Below are 21,029 nucleotides of genomic sequence, written 5' to 3'. Positions count from 1 at the left end.
ATTCGTTAATAGATTTGAGACTCACTGCATTAAAACAACATTTAGGTGACACCATTAAAAATGGAATGTTTCCATAGCATATGTTTTTTAGAATATCTGGCACAGAATTTTCAAGAAAACATAATAATTCTTCTTGGAACTCTTTTAAAATGTCTTTTACACTGGTAAAAGTGTAAAATTTTCATTGATTTTGTAAAATCAAAAAGTGTAAAAATTTCATTGATTTTCATTTTAAACCAAGTTAAACACAATTTAGTTTTTTCTTAGTGATTGACATTTCTTATTATTGACATATGCAGACTAAAGTTTTATATTTGTCGTAAGGCTTTGTAGTTTACAAAGGGCGTTCATAGACATTATCTCATCTGTAACTCCCTGTAACCCACACCCCTTACTCTCCTTTGCCATTTACACTCTGGTGAGGATGAGGAAGCCATCTAACCTGGTTTATTAGAATTGGGTGTCCAATGTGGCTGTGAGGACCCCTCCTAGTGAGTAAGGAGTGTGGCCTTTGTAATGGCTGTTTCCATGCTCAGAGGCTATTTGGCTTAATTCTGGGTTCTTGGCAGTGTTTGAGTTGAGTGATGTAGCTGGAAGAGTTGACCAGATGAGAGGGGAATTATGCAGCTGGATTTTTAGCATAGATCATTGTTTTATAAATATCCCCTCCAAAATGCTGTCAAAGGGCCTATGTGAAGACTTAGTTAAAACATAATAAAATATTTTTAATATAATGTGTTTAATGCTATACTAGACATAATAAATATTTAAAAATTAATCTGCATTAAATTTTGTAAAATAGCTCAAGATATACAATAAGTATTTCCTGTATTGTTGCATGGATTATAGAATAGTAAATGTGGAGGGCTTTGTGTCATAAAGAGAAATTTATAAAATATTATCTTGATATCATACATCAATTAAGTAACATTAAAGATGGATTAAAAATGATTGCATCTGTTTAAATAGAATCCCTTAGGCCCATATGTAATCTTATGTGTGAAATTTCTAAACATTTCTAACATAATTTAAAAGTTGTAATTTCTGGCAGCTTTATAAATAATACTAGTACTTAGAAGGCCATGATCTGAGACATTTTTATTTTATACATACTGAGTTTTATTCATTTAAGTGACTCCATTGTATCCTGTGAAATAAAACTGAGAGCAGTAGTGTGAGTTATTTAATATGAGAGTTTGACAATGTTTGGTCTTTGAGTTTCCAAAAATATTCGTTGAATGCATGACTACCTAAATGAATATCTTAGTGGATAAAAGAGCCTTCAATACTTAATTATTAGTGCTGATGATTTTTTTTCCCTATTAGGTATACATGGGGCGGTCTTGTCTGAAAACACAGGTATTTTTAAATATCATTCCCTTTTTGTAGGTACTGAGGGAGAAAAATCGATATAATGTCGTGGGAAGAGCGGCAGAAGAATCTACCTATAATGGCTCCGAATAGTCTAGGATCTAAAATACATGTGGTTTTGCCACCTATGCTTTCCATCACTCATGTAATATCTCTTAAGCCCCTACTACTCTAATTAGACGCTTTTGTTAGTCTAATTTCCTTCTCACAGTCTTCATTCTTTGTGTCTTCTTCACTGTAGTTACTTTTACTTTGACAAAACTCTCTCCTACTTGGATGCCTGTGACACTACTCTGTTTTCCTCCCATATCTCTTGCCGTTCCTTTTCAGTTTCCTTCTAAAATGTTTTATTTTTACTTGTCCATTTCTTCTCTCACCCTCCCTCCAATATTAGGTGCCTACACTGTGCCAGGCACTGTTCTGGGCCCTGGGATGTAGCAGTGAATGTGACAAAGTTCATGCTCGTATGAAGCTTGTGTTCCAAAAGGGTGACAGACAATCATCTAAGAAACAAAGGTCAGGATAGAGAGTGAAGAGGAAGCTAATTTATGTAGGTGGGGGGAGTGCCAGTGGGAGTAGGGCCCATGTGGCTAGAGAAGAAAGAGCAAGGTGTAAAGAGTTAGGAGACAACAGAACAGTAGACAATGCCAGGCCATGTAGGGCCTTGTAGGCCATGGTCCAGAGTTCAGATTTTAGGAATTTCTTGTATAGTAATATCCTAAGGTTCAGTGAGCATTTCCCAAGATTGTCTATTGGCTTTCCTTCACATCTCTTTATGAACTTTTCTTGTTCATTTTTTTCCAACAGCTTCAGCTATCACCTCTGAGAAAATACCTCCCAATTCCAATATATTTGTGGCTATGGCAATTTTTCTGAATAACAACTCTGCATTTCTCCACTGCCTGTTAGGCATTTTCACCACTACCTCAAGTGAACATGCTTAAAACTAAACCAGTCTTCTCCCTGCCTTTCCAATCAGCTTTCCCTTTTAGCTTTTCTGTTTCTGTGAATGAAAGTATTAATTTCCTAGTCACTCAACTTCAAAACTTAGAGTGACCTTGGACTGCACCTTCCTCTCCTCCTTTTTCCTTTCTTCCCATTTTTTCATTCGACAAATATTTATTTAGGGTCTAGTTTGTGTCAGGCACTGTTTTGGGCTCTTGGGATACATAAAACAATGTGTATAAAAATGTGTACAAAAAAATGTGTATAAAACAGACTAAAAATAATTCCTGACCAGCAGGGTAGTGATGGGAGAATAACAATGAACAATGAACATGATAAGTGGTTAAATTATCTAGCATGTTGGAGAGCATAAGTGCAGAGGAAAAGATGGAGCAGGGTAAGAGGGCTTGGGGGTGCTGGATGGGTCGTCAGGGTATGCTTCCTGAGGAGAAATACTTAGGCAAGAACTAAAGGAGGTGAAAGAGGCATGTGGCATCCTGAGGGAAGAGGATTCCAAGTAAAGGAAAGAGCCAGTGCAAAGGCCTTAAGGAAGGCACACGCCTAGGGTTTTCAAAGATCAGCAAGGAGCCCGTTGTGGTTGGAGTGGAGCCAGCAAGGGCGAGGTTAAGGAAATGAGGCCTGAGAGGTGGTGGGGCAGTGAAGGGGGTGGTGCTGAGAGCAGGGAAGGCTGAGGTGGCCCTCGTAAGAACTTTGGTTATTAATCTGAGTGACCAGGAGCCCTTGGAAGGTTTTGAGCAGAGGAGCTTACTTTTAAAAGGCACTAAATATTTACTTTTTCCTGTAATCACTCTTGAATTCATTCCTTTTTTACTTTTTCTTTCTCTTTCCCCTTTTCTCTTACCATTGCCACTTCGACTTTTATTTTAGCTTTTTGCTTCTTAGTTTTCTAGTCTTTCTTCCATCTGGCACTTAATCATCAGATAAATCTTAAAACATCCCATTGTTCTAGTCTGTCTAATCAACATTTTTTGTTGTTGTTCTCCATTCTACACATTAAAATTCAGACTCTAGGTAATGCAAGTCGTCCGTAGCCTTGCTTCCCAGAACTGTCCTGCACAGACTCTTCTCTGAATGAACGGGTTGCTCACCGCCCTCAAGCATGTCTTGGGCTTTTGCACTTCAGAACCTTTGCTCAGGCCTGAACTTTCTCACTTCTAATGCCTTCTGTCACAGCACCAGCCTGGCAATCCTCCCACCTTTTCAAGACCACCACAAGCCTTTAAAAATTCTTATTCCCCTTGCTGATACCCCTCATTTATGTGGTTTTTATCAAAAATGTATTGAAGGCATATTTTGTGCCAGCAATTGTGCTGGTGCTTAAGGAGCCAAGGCGACTTAAGAGACAAGTCTGCCTCAGGAGCTGACAGTGCCGTGGGGAGACAGAGAATAATAAATTTAACATTCAGGTAAAACAACCTGGAATTTGTGTTAAAGGCCCTGAAAGAAAAGAACACGTTGCTCTGAGTCAGAATGATTGGCTAAGATGGGCCCTAGTTTACATAGGGACACCTAATCTATGTGGGGGTGAGGGAGTTAGAAAATCGTTTCTGAGGAAGTAACATTTAAGCTGAGACCTGGAGAAATAAAAAAGCTAGCTGAGGGAAGTGTGGCGTGGTGGGAGAAGGGCCTTCTAGGCAGAACCAACAGTGTTTCAAAGGCTGAGGCTACAAAGAACTTGGGAGTATCAAAGGAAAACCAAACTGAACAAAGGCTCCTGAGGCTGGGGCGTGTTGAAGACAGTGCGTGGCACCATGTGAGGCTAACAGGCAGGGCCAAATCACGCAGGCCTTGAAGGCCTTGGGGAGGAGTATGGTTTTAAGCGCAATGGGAAGCAACTGAAGTGTTCTAAGCAAAGGAGTGACACGATCTTATTTGAAGTTGAGACTGCCATCTGTTCATCCAAATCCATTTGTCTTTTCTCCCTGGGCACACAGCCAGATTCCATTTCCTGGCTCTCTTTGCAGTTGTCTGTGAGCCGTGACTGTATCCTACCCATGGAAGTAAGTGGTAGCGGCGAACATCACCACTGGAACTAGCTCATAAAAACCTCCCATGTGGGCTTCCTCATGCTGATTCCCCTTCCGACTGGGCAAACTTGGGAGCCCATATTGAAATGACAGAGCCAGCAGCAGCCTGGACACCTGCGTGGCTGGGTGAAACAGAACCGCTTCCCAGCTGACCTAGAACTATCCTAAGCTGTTATGTGAGCAAGAAAGAAGCGCCTGATGTTTTGAGCCATTACATGTTCAGTCCATTTGTTACCACCTTCTACTTTGTCTAATTTAATTTGATGGCTTGAAAGAACAATTTTGGCTGCTGTGCTATGTGACAATGTGAGAAAGTATGAACAATAGCAGTGGCCAAAGTGAAGTCCCCTTTGTGATGGGAACTAGAGAGATTTCAGTCAAGAGAGATTTGAGATAATTTTGGATGTAGAATCAGCAGCTCCTACTGACAGTTTGCTGTTTGTAGTGAGATTGTGGGGAAAAAAATCTCACTTGATTTGACTCTCAACTGCCAAGTCACTCACTTTCTGGACTTTCCATAGCATACCTCACTGAATACCTTTAGGCATATATTTTATTTGTTTTACTAGATTTCCCTCAACTAGAGGGCAAACAAACTGTGTCTTTGAGAATTTTTTATTTACTGTTGTGTCTCGTACAGTGCTTTATATAAGGTACTTTTTTTTATTAAACTTTGCTTAAATTAATGAATAAAGGGATAGGCTCTCAGATTTCCTGTCCATGAAGTTATTGGAAATCATGTGACCCAGCTCTTGCCTTGTCATTGATATTGCCTCAACCAGGCTTAAATTTTCATTGCCTTCTAGGGAGAAGTTTAGTTGTGTTAAATTTTGTTTTGTCTATGGCCTAGTGGGGAAAGTAACATCATGGGGCCTGGGATTTGAATATTTGCAATGGAAGGTATGTAGAAATGTCTTTAAAGGCATGTGGACTAATCCTCACTGCCTTCCCCATCACTTTCAAGTATCCCCAATAGCTATTGCCCATTGCTCAGAGTTGCTGACTGCTTCAGTGACCACTATTTCCATCCAGAGTTAAGCACTCATCTGGTAGAGTCATTATGACCTATGGAAACTCTCAAGATAGGAGGCAGTTTCCGTAATTCAAATGAGCAATGATGAATTCTGTAACTAAGGAAATGGGAGTGGAAATAGAAGGTTGGGAGAAGAATGTAAGAGACTTTACAGAACACGGTAACTAAATGGATTTGGGCAAAAAAAAGACTGGAATAATGATGAATATGGAAGCCCTCATACTGAGAAACTTCAACTTATGAACTTAAATATATATCAATGGACCTGTTTCCAAGATAAAAGCAGTTAACGCCGCCTGCCACCAACAGATGGCATTAGTGATGAGACGGGACATTTCAGCCTTGGACATGGTACTGCTATTAACTTGTTATATGTTTCCTGGGTTTCTGCTTAGTTTAGATGTGCTTTATGAACATTATTAACCCATCCCTGCCTGAGAAGGGAAAAAGCAGTGATATTGAAACTACTGGTAAGAAGAGACGTAAGAAGATCATGCCAATGTTAGAGAGACTAAAATGCCAATTGAAAAGCATGAGAAAAATGTTGGAAATTGTATTTGTAGAGGAGATGAATGCATTGACAGTAGGAAAAACTCTGAAGAGTAGAGATCTAACCAAGCCACTTGTGAAAAACACTGCATTTCACAATACAGGAGTAGGGAAAAAGTAATTGACCAGATGAGAAAATAACTCCAAATATTGGAGTTGTGTTTGGGATATCAGCATTACTATTAAATGCCCACCAACCGAATGTTCTTTTTAGTGAAATCTAGAGATTTGTTCAAGAGAGTAAGGACTAAAATGGTGAAAAAGCTCTGGTGATGTTTTCTTATAAGACATGGTCACATAGGTTCAAGGGTTGTTTGTATGTGCACAGCATCAAGGTGGGTGTAGGACTGGCAAGTGAAGACACCATAACGTCAAAGACTTCTCTGTGAGGGTTACACAGGGGAAGGAGGGGATAGAGCGTACCTGGTGGGGAAAGTCAGAATAGAAAGGAGGGGACAGATTTGAATGCAATAAAAAGCTATAGTCAGAGGCATGTTTGCTGAAAACAAATGCTATTGGTAAGATGTACCTACCTTTCATTTCTGTATTTCTCAACACAGAGTGGTACAGCCACTAGACTAACAGTTAAAAGGAATAAGAATACCCCCATCCCAGCCTATGTTCTGTGAGAGCCAGTGACCTCATATTTGAATATATAGAATAAATAGAGGGCCTCAGAAGAAAAATATGACTTACCTCTAGATCTGATATATATTTTCAAAATAATTACAATTCCCACACTAACACATTATTTCTTCAACATTGGTTTCAAGTAAATGTACTGAATTTAAATTAATACTACATATGAACGTATGACCTTTAAAGTAGAAATATGAGCTGTAACTATTTGGCTGTAATGTCGACTTGATACTTAACAAGGAACAAATTTCAGGCAAAACTATAATTTCTCTTCAGTTATAGTGCTGAATATAGTCGTAGTGTTTTCTGAATAAACAAAAGATGATACAGAGTCAGAAAAAGATTCTAAATAGAGAGGTGGAAGGAATTTAATGTAAGGATAACCTTTTCAGTGTGAAAGGGTGAAGCTTGGGGAGGAAAAAATAAAGCCATGAAGTTAGATTAAGAAAGGAAAAATATGAGTTTGTTCTTCAAATTAATAAATATGAGAAATGCAAGATTTCCACTAAAGCTTACTGAGGCTATTTAAAGACAGAAAGAACTAAATATACCTAGTGCTCTATAGAACTCCTTCTTCTCATACCATAGTGGTATGGAAGGAAGATGTGAGTTGAAAAAAAAAATACTAAACATGCACGGACAGCAGCTCCACAGTGGCCTATTATGGGAAATTAGAGATGTTTCTTGAGTTTATGTGCCCCATAAGATTTCTTTTAGAGATAAAATACCCAGTAGAATATATAAATGCACTTCTTTTGCAGTCTGATGAAATGTATACATTGTATGATTTCTAATTCTTACCCTATGTAAAGTCCTTATTCTACATTATATGAATTTTTTTATTACTACTGTGTGTGAATTTCTACCTGATATGAATTAATGATATTTAATAATAGCTTAGATACGGAGAACAGATTGGTGGTTACCAGAGGGAAAGGACATCGGGGGAGGGACAAGGGGTAAAAAGGAACATATGTGTGGTGATGGATGGAAACCAGACTTTTGGTGGTGAACATGATGCAGTCTATACAAAAGCCGAAATATAATGATGTACACTTGAAATTTATGCAATGTTATAGACTAATGTGACCTCGATAAAATTTAAAAAACTCAAAAAAAATAACCATTTTAAATTTGTAGCTAAAAGTAGAAAGAAAAGGCATTATTTTCACAAATTATATTCTTGCTATTTAAAGAGGTGCTTGTGAGCTAAAGGTGATAGATATTTCTTTTTAAAATTAACACATTTTATGCTTTCTCTAGGCTGGAATGATAAAAAGCGATAATGATGAGTATTTCATTGAACCTTTGGAAAGAGGTAAGCAGATGGAGGAAGAAAAAGGAAGGATTCATGTTGTCTACAAGAGATCAGCAATAGAACGGTCTCCCATAGACATGTCCGAAGACTTCCACTACAGAGGTAGGCATCTTTGACAAGACTTAATGATTAACCATAATTTTAGGATATGATGAAAACAACTCTCCTGTAAATTAAGAAAATGTGATTGTCATGTGCTCTTTGTATAATGTGGAGGTAGCAAAAGAAGTTTATATTTATAAATCATGAAATACGGCTTGCCTTTTTTTTAAACACATCAAGGAATGTATGTTAGAGGTATTATTTTATTCCAGTGCATTATTGCATCCCCAATATGTTTGCTATTTATGATTTTTTTAAAGTTTCACGTTAAAATTATCTTTTTTCTAGCTTATGTTAAAATGTGAAAATATTTGTTCCTTCTAGAAGTATCTAAATTATGCATCATTAATATTATTTGAAAACTTTTTAAGTGAGGTATATTGACATGGCAGAGTTGTATTTTATTTTAAGACCAGTGTGATAGATACACTGGAAAATAAGAATGCTATTTAACTTTAAGGTCTATTTTGCAAAACTTTGTACAATGTGGAAGAAACAGTGAGTTGAATGATTCTGTTGAATTTTATTTTAAGTAGGCTGAACCATTAAAGTCAAGTAAATTATGACACGTGAAGGTTTTCTATTTGTTTTGTTTGTTTTAATGATATCTGAAAGTAATTTGGAATTAAAGAGACATTCTTATAAGTTGGGTATAGTAGTTCCCTTTATGGAAAAGAAAGGAAATTTGAGAATCTATGTTTTTTTAACCAAATTTCAAAAAGTCTGTGTTTACTTTTGCCAGGCCAAATTAAAAGTAATGGAAATTTGAATTAAAAGTAATGGAAATTTCCCCTAGGGAAATGTCAGGGATATAAATAATCTTAAATTAGCAATCATCTGTCTTCTAGATTAATCATGTCTTGCCTTTTGAGAGTTATTACCTAGTTATTTGATTTTCAGATGTCACCGGCTTCCCTTAATATGCTGTACTAATGGAATGGTAGCATTTAAAATAAATTTAAAATTAACACAGCCTGAAAATATTTTGAGAAATTTATGATTTGAACTAATAGCACTGTATTAATAGATGCAGTCCTATGAAATGTGTGCCTCTTAGAGGGTCCCTGTGGTGTAATGGAAAGAGAATATACTTTACAGTTGGATAGACAGGTGTGAGGGATAGCTCTACAGCATCAAGTTGTTCTCTCACCTTAGATTAGTAGTTAACCTTTCTGAGCCTCAGTTTCTTTATCTGTGAATAGAGAATTAAAATACATTGCACAATTGTAATAAGTATTAAGAATAATATATGCAAGTTGCTGAATGTAGCTCTCAGCAATAATAGGTGCTTAATCAATGCTAGCCACTGTTATTGTTATTAAGTATTAATATTAATTATTTTGTGCAAAATATTTACATTAGGAGTTTTGTTAAAGTTGAGCAGTTAGACATTGCTTGCCTTCATCTTCATGTTATGGATACATTACTATTAATTCTCATTTGTATTTTTATGTTTTAAAAATATCATTCTAAATCAGAAGACTGGTGTCAAAGGATATGAGGGATACAGTACTTTTTCTATAGTTTTGGTTTTTATATATTAATAATATCTAATATCTCTTTTGAGGCAGTGGTTAAATATCTTTTATTTATTTTTTGTGAGGAAGATCAGCCCTGAGCTAACATCTGCCAATCCTCCTCTTTTTTGCTGAGGAAGACTGGCCCTGAACTAACATCCATGCCCATCTTCCTCCACTTTATATGGGACGCCGCCACAGCATGGCTCGACAAGCGGTGCATCGGTGCGTGCCCGGGATCCAAACCGGCGAACCCCGGGCCGCCGCAGTGGAGCATGCGCACCCAACTGCTTGCGCCGCCGGGCCAGCCCCTAAATATCTTTTAGAAAAGCATAGCCCACACGTATGGAATCGTACTGGAGGACTGGGAACCAGATGAGTCACTGTGACTGTCCTCCCGTTTCCTCCAGCTGTCGTACCCATAGTGTCACCAAGTTGTACCCTGTTGCTCCATTTCAGTCCCTGAAGGTATCTGTCTCTACAAATATCAGCCCTGGTACTTTTCAGTAGTCTGACATTTATAGGGAAGAAGAGAAGTTTATTTTTTTTCCTTGAAATAAGAATGTTGTGAGAAATATTATGTTTAATACCTATCACATTTTTAGATGCTAGATTAGGGAAAATAATTTAGTAGTCAAGGTATGTAAGTTTAAAATAATTGGATATGATTAAGGTAATTTGAGAAGTTATTTAGGAAATTATTTAAAATATAAATTTCAGTAGCATCGACGTCCACATACTCAGATTTTATAATGAGTTATTTTTAAGAATTCAGATCCTGAAGACTGTTTATTTTGAGTTTTTAAGTTGTGAATAGAAGTTTACTTTGTAGTAGAAGTAGGCCACAAACTAGAGTAATATATCTTGGAAAGGTTCTCAACGCCTCAAGGGTCAAAGAAAAAGTCTTGCAAGTCTCTTAACTCTCAATTACCTTAAAAACTTGACCCAACAGAATCATTCAGTTCTCTTACAATGTTCCATGATAAACCTTAGTCTGAGTTAACAATTTTTATTTTTTTATTTATTAAGTTCTGATTGAACTGAGTTTCTGGTGATATAAATTTACGTCCTTTTGAGAATCTTAAATTGCAACCATACATTTAAAAGTGTAAATCTCTTCCTAGGGTAAAAAAGAGATTCAGATTCAGAACTTTAAGTACCATTCTATAACTTTTAAATTCTTCTGTTAACTTCTTGGTTATAGGACTGAGAGCCAAGCTTTTTCATGGACTAAATACTTTCCCAATGAAATTAAGAATATATTTTTATACCTTATTCCATCATTCTAAAATATAAAATGGAACGGATTCTAGGGTTAGAAATGTATACTGATTTATAAATGAAAACTGGCGTATTATATAAAATAGTGCTTTTTCTGGATCAATTCAGGATGTTATTTTAGGAGACACATGAGATCTTTCTTCAACGTGTTATAGAAAGAGGAATAAAATACATAAGATAAGACTTACTTAGGAAGAAATGCATTTGAGGGCCATGGTCTTCATAAATTTCTCTGACAGAAAGTCATCAGGAGGAGTTTAGATCATAAACAAAGCAATTCTGACCCTACAGAGTTTCATCAGTAGGGCTCCTGTAAATAAATATTCAGCTATATTTTGCTAGTTGTCACAGTAATTGCCTGGCCGCATTTCCTGCCTTGTCAGCTTAGCATCTCAGAACTGCCACTCATTTGAGGTCTGTAGTTTGTTGCAAGTGTTCTAAATTAAAACCAATTATGACCTGAACTAGGTGAGTAGTAGGGAGATGGAGAGAAGGAACCAAAATTGGATTGAGATTGAAGTAAAACTGATGGGGTTATTGATGGAGTAGGTATTGGGGATGGAGAGAGAGTTCTAATCTAGAAGACTAGAGAATTCTCTTTCCAGAATTTAGGTATTTAAAATGAGAAATAGAAATAGGCTTGATGGAGGATGACAAGTGGGTATAATTTTGGATATATTGAGTTAGAATATCCATTGGAAGAGTGAGTGAATTAAAAAAATGCATAGTATATTTTCATAATCATGTCCCAGAGTCAATGAATGAATGCCCTTATATACGTGTTGTGGTAAGGATGGGTGGAGGTTAGCTTGGGAGTCAGGTGGCAGGTATTGGCTCATGGAGGGTTGAAATGTCTCTGCTGCCTTCTATTCTCTTTCCCAACTCTGTATCAATGAGAATCAGAAGGTGTACATTGAAGCATTGGGAGCCCGTGAAAGATGCTTGCTACCCATCACTCTAGGAGAGGAGGACATTATGTCCTCAAAAAACGAAACTAAAAACAAAACTTCTAAGAATATTTAAGAATCCCAAGCTATTCCACTTGACTGAATGCAAGCATCTATTTCATTTCCTTATTCTCTAAGAATATTTATCTGGGTTTTCAATAAAAGTCACAGCTCTGAACCTGTTGAGATAATGTATTATATGGTACAATTGAACAATAACAAAAACCCTCAATCATTCTTGTATATTGCACAAATTCTCTTTCCTTGACTCTTAATAGGGAAGTTGTATTGTCTTTGAAATGTGGAAAGATATGAAGAGCTCTTTAAATGTATATTGAACTTGTAAAACCACAGATGCAGTACTCTGCTTTAGAATTACTTTTTAAAGAATAAGACCTAAAGCAGTTTTACATTTGGCAGTATAAATAATCTCTTCCAGTGCAGAATTGGTGGGTGTTCATAACACATACATTGCTAATTTCTGGCAAAGGAATACCATCCTTTTTATTAAACAACAAACATAAACTTGGCCTACTTATGCTAAAAAAACTCGTCTGCTTCATCATGAGGGGAGAGTTGAATTTACTTCTTTTTCTGATTTCTGCTTTGGGAGTATGGAAATTACATCCATTTTTGGCATTTTTAGTTTGGACAAAATTATTTTATATTTTACTGCTTTTGAAATTTTACTTGGTAACGATGTGGTTAATAAACTATTAAAGGGTCATAGAGTTCACCTCCACTGTTAAATCAATCATCAGTTTAAACGCAGATGAAAAAATATACCCCCGTGCAATAAACAAAAAAATTTAAAAAAAAATTAAAAAAAAAAAGTATATACCCCTGAGCGTCTCTCAGGAATGTCTACATTGTCATCAATAAGCAGTCTATTTTGGGGGGGAGGGGGACTGTACTTGTATGACATCATTCAGCTTTTCATATTTTTTATTTAATCCCTAGGCCCTTAGGCTTCTCCCCTCAAATTACGAACTATTCATTCACTAGGTGCTTTGTGTTAAAGTAATTTTTGTAATTACTTCCTACCAGTGAGAAACAAGGAATAGTAAGCCTTTATCTCTTAGCTTCCTTTCAGGATTTTCATTTTCCTGCATGAACCCAAGTGCTTGTGTTGCTGGTGTGGTTGTCATGGTGCTGTGAAGGAGTGTCTTTGTCCCAGGTGGGAAACATGTACAAGTCAGAAATGATTTGGGAGTTGCTCCTGGTTGCCAGGGAATGAAACTATGAAACAAAAACTAGAATAATGGGAAGACTAGTCCTTACTTTAGTGATGCTAGGAACTTCCTAGGCGCAGAGTACTTCCTTCAATCTATGGACACATCAGTAGGTGCTATAATCCTTTGTATTTGGAAATTCTCACGACCTGTGTATGCCCCTATCAAAGAGAAACATTGATGGGCTTTGTAACCCACCAAAAAAATAAAAAATAGAACAAGAGAAATTAATTTTAGCAGATATTTTCTTATTAAATGAAGCATGGAACATAATATTACTAAATCATTAAGATCTGTCAAATAACCATTCTTGTAGGTAGATGTCAAAAGATAAATTTTTCACAGACATATATTTTAGTTTATAATATAATCTAAAGGTCAGCCATTTGTCAAGGCTAATACCATTGGATTTGTGTGGGAATACTAATCATATTTATGGAATTCCTTTTCAGGTTTGTTTTGTATATTTTACAATCTAGGTATTTATAATAATTATTAATAAAAAGGCAATTGAAGATTGAATTATTACATAAAATAATCAGAAAGCAGAATGATAGTTAAAGAGCTTTTAGTTGTGAAGCGTAGAGGATAATACTTTATTTCCTTGTGTGAAAATGTCTTACTGGGCATATTCTATCTCTTCATGAATAGGTACAATGTTCATGGACCTTGTTTGAATAGACCAGGATTAAAGTGTTACAAATGTTAACTCCGTACTTTCTTCTATAAAACATTGAATATGGAAAGACACAAACTGTATTGAGCATTTAGAGCTGCTGGATTACTATTTAGTTATTAATGTGGCATTAATGGAGAAAGAGAGTTGGAAGGTTTTAGATTTAGCTGGGTGATTGAAGTGAAATTGAAAGCAGTTAATTTATATTAGGGTATAAAGCTAATTCAGATAATTTAGGCCAGATATTGATTCTTAAATTAAATAATCACTGACTCAGAAGTAACTATATCGATTATTAACTCACGAAAGAGCAATTCATACCAAAAAAAACTTTGTTAGTATTTAAAATGTATTTGCTTTTTCTGAATATAAAATATATCCTATTATCAAAATATACTTTTAGTGTTTGGTTTTATTCATGTCAACATTTTTGCTTAGGAGGGATGGACCCTGTTTTTAGTAAAATATTAAGTACATTTTGACTCTGCACGTGCCAAGTGTACCTATTTAAACACATTTTAAAGCCTATGCTTACTTTCTTTCCATGTGCAACTTACAAACTTGCATGTTAGTAAGTGGGAAGCATTTGTGTAAGGAATTCAAATATTTCTGCAGGTTTAGTAATCTTTTGTTTCATCATTTCTATTTCTAACTAATGTGATTGATATTTTTAAAGAAGATAATTTGCTGTAAAGTAGATTTTATTTATATTTCTGTCATTGTTTGTTTTCTTTTTCCTGCTGGATCATCAGTCATTAAGCTTAAATATAAAATCTATTTATGAAGATCAACGCTATTTGCTCCTGATCATCTTCATTTGGTATTTTTCAAACAATTTTTTTGTTTGTTTGTGATCCCCTTGATCCCTACAGAATATTCAGGTGTTTTATTCTCAATCCTCTCTTTCTTTATGGGATCTTTTTATCCCTGTTTCCCTGCGGAGCATCATTCAGGCAGATGAGGTGGAGGTTAGTCATATAGGTTGAAGGGAAATGGAACAATGGGAAAAATAATTGTAGCACAGAAATAATATTTTTATTTGAAAATTGTTTCAGATTAGATTATGGGGACTCTGAATTAAAATGTGAGGGCTGCTCTCAGACCAAAATAAGTACTCCTTTAATGCATGATTCTGCAACGGGGGCTGAATACTTGATTTTGTTCTTTCGGGACCAGAAATTTTACTCTAACTTTCAGCTGTGATCCATCTGGCCTAAATATATACATTTGAAAATTCTTAATGGAAGTTCTTGAAATTGGGAATTCATATACGATGGAAAGATGTGTTTTAGAAATGATTGGAGCCATTTCCCTGAGAATATAAAGTTTACTGTAGGTAAGTAATTATATATAGTATATTCCTATATCACTTTCTAGTACCTTCCTAAGTATCTGGAAAAAATCTTTGGCGACTCTCAATGAGGCATTAGTTCAAATTGTTTTTTATTTTTTCGTTTTTCATCTTTCATGATTATTATAACCACTTATATGTCCTCCTCCCACCCCACACACAAACATTAACTTGTTCTCTGCTCTTGGGCTGACACATTTGTCCATTATTTCAGAGCTCTGATTGGTAATGCCAAGAATCCTAAGCCTTTGTGTATATTCTTGTCCAAAGGAGAGTCTTTTATTGTAAGTATTTTTTAGCCAATTTCTGTGGAGGGTTTTGTTTCTCTTGAGTGTGCTTTACAAATTGGTGTGTGCTCTTTATTCATTTACTTTTTTTTATTGAAGTGTAATTGACATACAATATCCTGTAGTTTCAAGTGTACATTATAGAGATTTGATATTCATATACATTAAGAAATGATCACCGCGATAAGTCTAGTTACCATCTGTCACTATACAAAGTTATTACAATATTATTGACTATATTCTCTCTGTTGTACGTTACATCCCCATGACTTATTTATTTATTTATATAACTGGAAGATTGTACCCCTTAATCTCCTTCACCTATTTTGCCTGTCCCAACCCCTCCCCTCTCTGGGAACAACCAATTTGTTCTCTGTATCTATGAGTCTGTTTCTGTTTAGTTTTGTTTGTTCATTTGTTTTGTTTTTTAGATTCCACTATAAATGAAATCATACGCTATTGGTATTTGTCTTTCTCTGTCTGACTTATTTCACTTAGCATAATACCCTCTAGGTCCATCCAGTTTGTTGTAAATGGCAAGATTTCATTCTTTTTTACGGCTGAGTAATATTCCATTCCAATATACCACATCTTCTTTATCCATTCCTCTGTGCATGGGCACTTAGGATGCTTCCGTATCTTGACTACTGTAAACAACGCTGCAATGAACATAAGGGTGCATATCTCTTCGAATTAGTGTTTTCATTTTCTTCAGAAATATGCAAAAGTGAAATTGCTGGATTGTATGGCAGGTCTATTTTTAACTTTTTGAGGAACTTCTATACTGTTTTCCATAATGGCTGTACTAATTTACATTCCCACCAACAGTGTACAAGGGTTCCCTTTTCTCCACATCCTTGCCAACACTTGCTATTTTTTGTCTTTTTGATGATAGCCATTCTGCCAGGTGTGAGATGATATCTCCTTGTGGTTTTGAATTGCATTTCCCTGATGATTAGTGATGTTGAGCCACTTTTCATATGCCTGTTGGCCATCTGTATGTCTTCTTTGGCAAAATGTCTAGTCAGGTTCTCTGAATATTTTTTAATTGGGTTCATTGTTTTTTTGATACTAAATTGTGTAAGTTCTCTATATATTCTGAATATTAACCCCTTATTGGATATATGATTTGCAAATATCCTCTCTTTTTCAGTAGGTTGCCTTTTTGTTTTATTGATGGTTTCCTTCATTGTGCAAAGGCTTTTTAATTTGATACAATCCCACTTGTTTATTTTTGCTTTTCTTGTCCTTGTCTGAGGAGACTGATCCAAAAAAATATTGCTAAGACCAATGTCAAAGAGCTTGTACTGTCATATGTCATATGACATATACTGACATATATCCAAAATATAGAAAGAACTCATACAACTCATTAACAAAAAAGAAACAATCTGATTTAAAAATGGTCAGAGGACATATATTAGTGATGTTGAGCATCTTTTCATGTGCCTGTTGGCCATCTGTATGTCTTCTTTGGAAAAATGTTGATTCAAGTCCTCTGCCCATTTTTTGATATTATGCTGTGTGCTCTTTAAATGTTAAGAATAATGTCTTTGTGGTACCAAAACTTTTTGCATTCTAACTTCAGTTCTCTGTCTCAGCACTTTGGCAAGTTTTGTTTTCATGTCTTCAAGTTTTATCAGGTCTTACCCCATGTGCTAAAGGGGTAAAAGCAGTCTAAGCCCCTTTTGGTGAGAGAAGTGAGTGATAAAAGCAGATTCTCTTCATGTCCTGTGCCATGATCCCCATACTAATAAAATGCCACTGACTAGTCTTCTAGTAACAAGAAATTAGGATAGCTTTTTAATTTCTTCATTCTCAGTTTTGGATGACATGTATAGGTAAAACTAATATAGGAATTTAATGCAAATAAACATTATCCTTCCTCATTCCATGATCCTGGGCTTGGTATTTGAGTCTACTGGGAAGTCCTAGGGAAATCACTGCTAGGGGTAGTAGCTGCTCCTCCCTATTTATGTTTAAAGGAGGTTAGAATGAAGTTAATCAGGCTAGATATGTGTTTTTTTTTTTGTCTTCTTCAGCATCCTTCTCTCATCTGTGATGACCCAACATTTGAAAAGTCAGCAGAAGCATTTGTATGGTTGTTAGAGGGTTGCTATCATCTGAGTTCTCCTGGACATCTTTCCATCACTCACCAGTTCTCTTTCTCTTAAATTTATGGAAGAAATGTTCTAGCATCCTATCATCTCAGATGTATAGAAGTAATTAATGAACATTTATGGCATAGATTGGGATTACTTTTATAAATTTGAGATCTGAAGCATGGGTATTGGACAAAATAATTATTACAGTAATCACCAGATTTTTATTCTTGAATAAAACCCCAATTTTTATGGATATTTCATCTTTCCTGGTTATATGACCCCCTTTCTATTGCAACTCAGGCCTCAACTCAGTGTACCCAAGAGCATCACTCCTCTCCATTTCTTCTTTTTGTGACCCTATGACAACTTTGATAAAGCAATTCAAATAATTTGAATTAACTTCAAGTTTTATATCCTGAATAGAAATTAAGTAAATGGGAAGCCAAAAATTTAAGTAGTAGGAATTGTGAAACTGGACCTTCCTTTTATTAATAGAGTGGTTGCATTGTAGCACATAATAATTCTTTACAAATATTCATGGAGAAAAAACCTAGCTATCCTAAATGTAGAATGCATCACATTTTGATGTTGTACAGGAGTTTTCCATGTTAACCAGTATATAGGCTTCTTTGGCTGGCTGAGTAGTTCCCACCGGGCTGATATTCCTTGTCTGCCTGGCTGCTGCTAGCCCTGCTGGCGTGCACTGCAAGTCTTTCTCAACTTGACTAGAGGCTGCTCTCGCTGGTGCAGCAGACCACCCTGAGTTCTGGCTAGGACCCTGTTTACCCAGCCCATGTGATCCACCCACAGCTTCTGTTGCGGGACCACAGTGACCCTAGTTCAGCAGCCTTTTTTGACAGGCTCTTCAGGAAACTCCGATATTGCTGTTCTTGCAGCACAGGAACCAACGGGAGTCATGACTTCCTCGACTGCAACCACATGGATGTGCTAGTAGCCCATGAGGTGTTCTCCTTCCAGAGTCCCCAAAACAGAGCAGGAAAAAAGGCTTTGGCCCTTGGAGGTCCTCAAAGATCTGTATGTTTTATACCGTGTCCTTTCTCTTCTGAGACTTAGCCTTGAAGGGAACTGGGAAGAAGTCAGGACCACTGTCTCACCATTCCTGTTTGTCTCCCTTGTTCCAGAAGCAGTGCAAGGTCATGAGGGCCAGGTGTGTCTTTTCCTTCCTCTAATTAAATGCTTAGTCTCATGACTAAGACTTATGATGGCCAGAACTTTCCTCTCATAGGAGGAACACACAAATAAAAACCAAACAAGCATATAAAAGAACCTCTATGTTCCAGCCTTTAGGCCTAGCATTGATATGTTATGTAAGAACTAAGACGACTTAGAAAATCCTTTCTTTCTCCACACAGCCTAGCTTACAAATCTCTTTTCTTTTGAAAAATCTTATTTGAACTCCAGAAATTGAATATTGATTCTCTTTATATTCTTGATGCAACAAGCCTAGTGTCCAATGACCTCCTTCCTTTCCCTTTTCCCCTCCTTCACTCAAGGCCTCCCAGCCATTGCTTGGGGATGATTAGAGACTCATTTATGCACAAAAACACAGAAGAATAAACATTATGTTTTCCAAGTCTCATTCCCGTTGCACAAGTTATCTTACTTCTGTGGCCCACACTGTTGTAGTTCCATATTGTTGTAGTTGCAGAAACCATATCTATCAAGGAGTGGTTGAACGGGCTCTTGTTAGAATCTTTCCCCCTCATTTTATACATGTAATTTAGGATGAAGGATGATAAGATGTCAAATGCAAAATAACAAAAAACAGAGTTGCAAATAAAATTAGTCAGAAAAAATAAATTTTCTCTTCATAACTCAAGCATACTTCACCACATGATTTATAATCTAAAAGCCATCAGAAACATGGCTTTGACATCCTGAGTCACTAGGAGAACCCTGGAATTTTCAGTTTTCCGATGTCTATACTGTTAAATTTGGAGTCTTAATCCTACTTGACTATTATTTTCTTTTTCTAACTAATATCTACAAATATAAAATTTTATCCAAAATCTCACAGAATGTTTTATGATTAAAAGAGGAAATCAAATTTATTTTATTCTCTTTGTGAATATAGAAACCTGGTGTTTTATTTTTGATATGATCAAAATCATATCATATTTTCATATCATATCATTTTTATGCAAATCAGATAACAATAGTATTAATGTAATCATCATGAGCCCATATACTTACTTTTGCAGATTTTCTAACTTTTGGTCCAGAGATAGAATAACGGTGTTGAAAGTGACAGAGGTACCATGTCCAATCCTCCCTCAGTACAAATAGGAAGGGTCATCTGTTTTAGTCTTCTTCAATTCTTGGCAATAACAAAGGAAAAATTAATAAGACCAGTCATGAAGGCAGTTCCTTACCTTAGGTACCCAGATCCAGTGACTAAAGCTTAAATAACAGCTTGAATGCGATATACGGCAGAAAAACTAGTGGGAATGGGAAACCGCAAGTGCTCAGTGTTTAGTCCGTTGAGAATACCCCTCATATTTCTAAGTATAGGGGCAAAATATAAGTGATTATTTCAGAAAAGATATTTTGATTAATATAAGAACATGTTGCATTAAGATGGGATCACATACATTCTCTGTTCAACCCCCTTTCCACGCACACTCTGACCCTACCTTAATGGCCATTCCTATGAAAGGTGTTTCATAGCCAAAGAAAGACAGTCCAACTGTGCTAAATTTCTTAGAGTATAAAGTTAGCCAAGGATATCCTGTAAAAACAGACTCAAACATTTGAATCTGATCTCTTGAGCCAGTTTTAAAATTAGATCTTCAAACTTGGTCTTTAGAACACTAAAGAAATCAGAAATCTCAGCAGTGACTTTTTTTTTTTTTTGCTATAAGACTATCTACCATGTATCTCTAACAATCTTTACTATTTCCTATCTCACAGAGAAGGAAAAAGAACTCACATTTTCCAGCTAGTTCATAAGAAAATGAAAACATTTATCAGAGATGGAGTAAGTGTCCATAGTTTATGCCTTTAAAAATATGAAGACATAATATGAAATGATTAATGATGAGTTTTAAACAAATACCTATATTATTGATACAAGATACATTATTTTTGTTTATTGGGCTCAATATGTGCTCTCCCATCAAAGAGTATAATATACTTGAGTAAAGACTGGTAAAGAAACATACAATTAAAACTCAACCGTTATGCAATTAGCATTCTAATGACTGATTTAGAAAACATGTTATGTGACTTCAGAGATGTCCCTGAAGGCTGGAGTGTTTGAGGGACTTCAGGTAGATATTGAAGGATGCCTGGGTTTTGAATCAAGATGCAATGACTGGGACAAAGGAAGACGTTCCTAAGGAAAGAAGACAAAAGTTAGGTAGAGACGTAATGGTGATGATATGATGGTGATATTATTAATAACTATTAATAACTAAAAGTATAAAAGCCACATGTATAAATCATATTACCTCATTTTTTTTACATAATACCTAATTCAACTAATCATTCAAATTGATTCAATGTCTAAGCTGTTATTGATGCAGTAAAATTTTTTTTCCTTTGGTGTAGTTTTAGCCCAAAGGCTTACCATTAAGTAGCTTTGTGACCTATGTCAAGTTACTTAACC

The 21,029-nt window shown here is 35.9% G+C and overlaps 1 protein-coding gene across 3 annotated transcripts in view; it reads left to right on the top strand.

The window, feature by feature from the left end:
• Positions 1–21,029, top strand: part of ADAMTS3 (ADAM metallopeptidase with thrombospondin type 1 motif 3) — a 265,978-nt gene that overhangs the window by 110,402 nt on the left and 134,547 nt on the right. For all 3 annotated transcript variants that reach the window (XM_087434422.1, XM_004419160.2, XM_087434423.1), the window contains exon 4: positions 7,849–8,005. In XM_087434422.1, the coding sequence (XP_087290548.1) occupies positions 7,849–8,005 (157 nt within the window). The remainder of the gene's footprint in view (positions 1–7,848; positions 8,006–21,029) is intronic.

This window comes from Ceratotherium simum, chromosome 8 (assembly GCF_057802395.1).
Source record: "Ceratotherium simum simum isolate JZ-2026a chromosome 8, ASM5780239v1, whole genome shotgun sequence".
Taxonomy (NCBI): domain Eukaryota; kingdom Metazoa; phylum Chordata; class Mammalia; order Perissodactyla; family Rhinocerotidae; genus Ceratotherium; species Ceratotherium simum.
The sequence above is the reverse complement of the archived record's forward strand: the minus strand, read 5'-3'. Positions and strand labels throughout refer to the sequence as shown.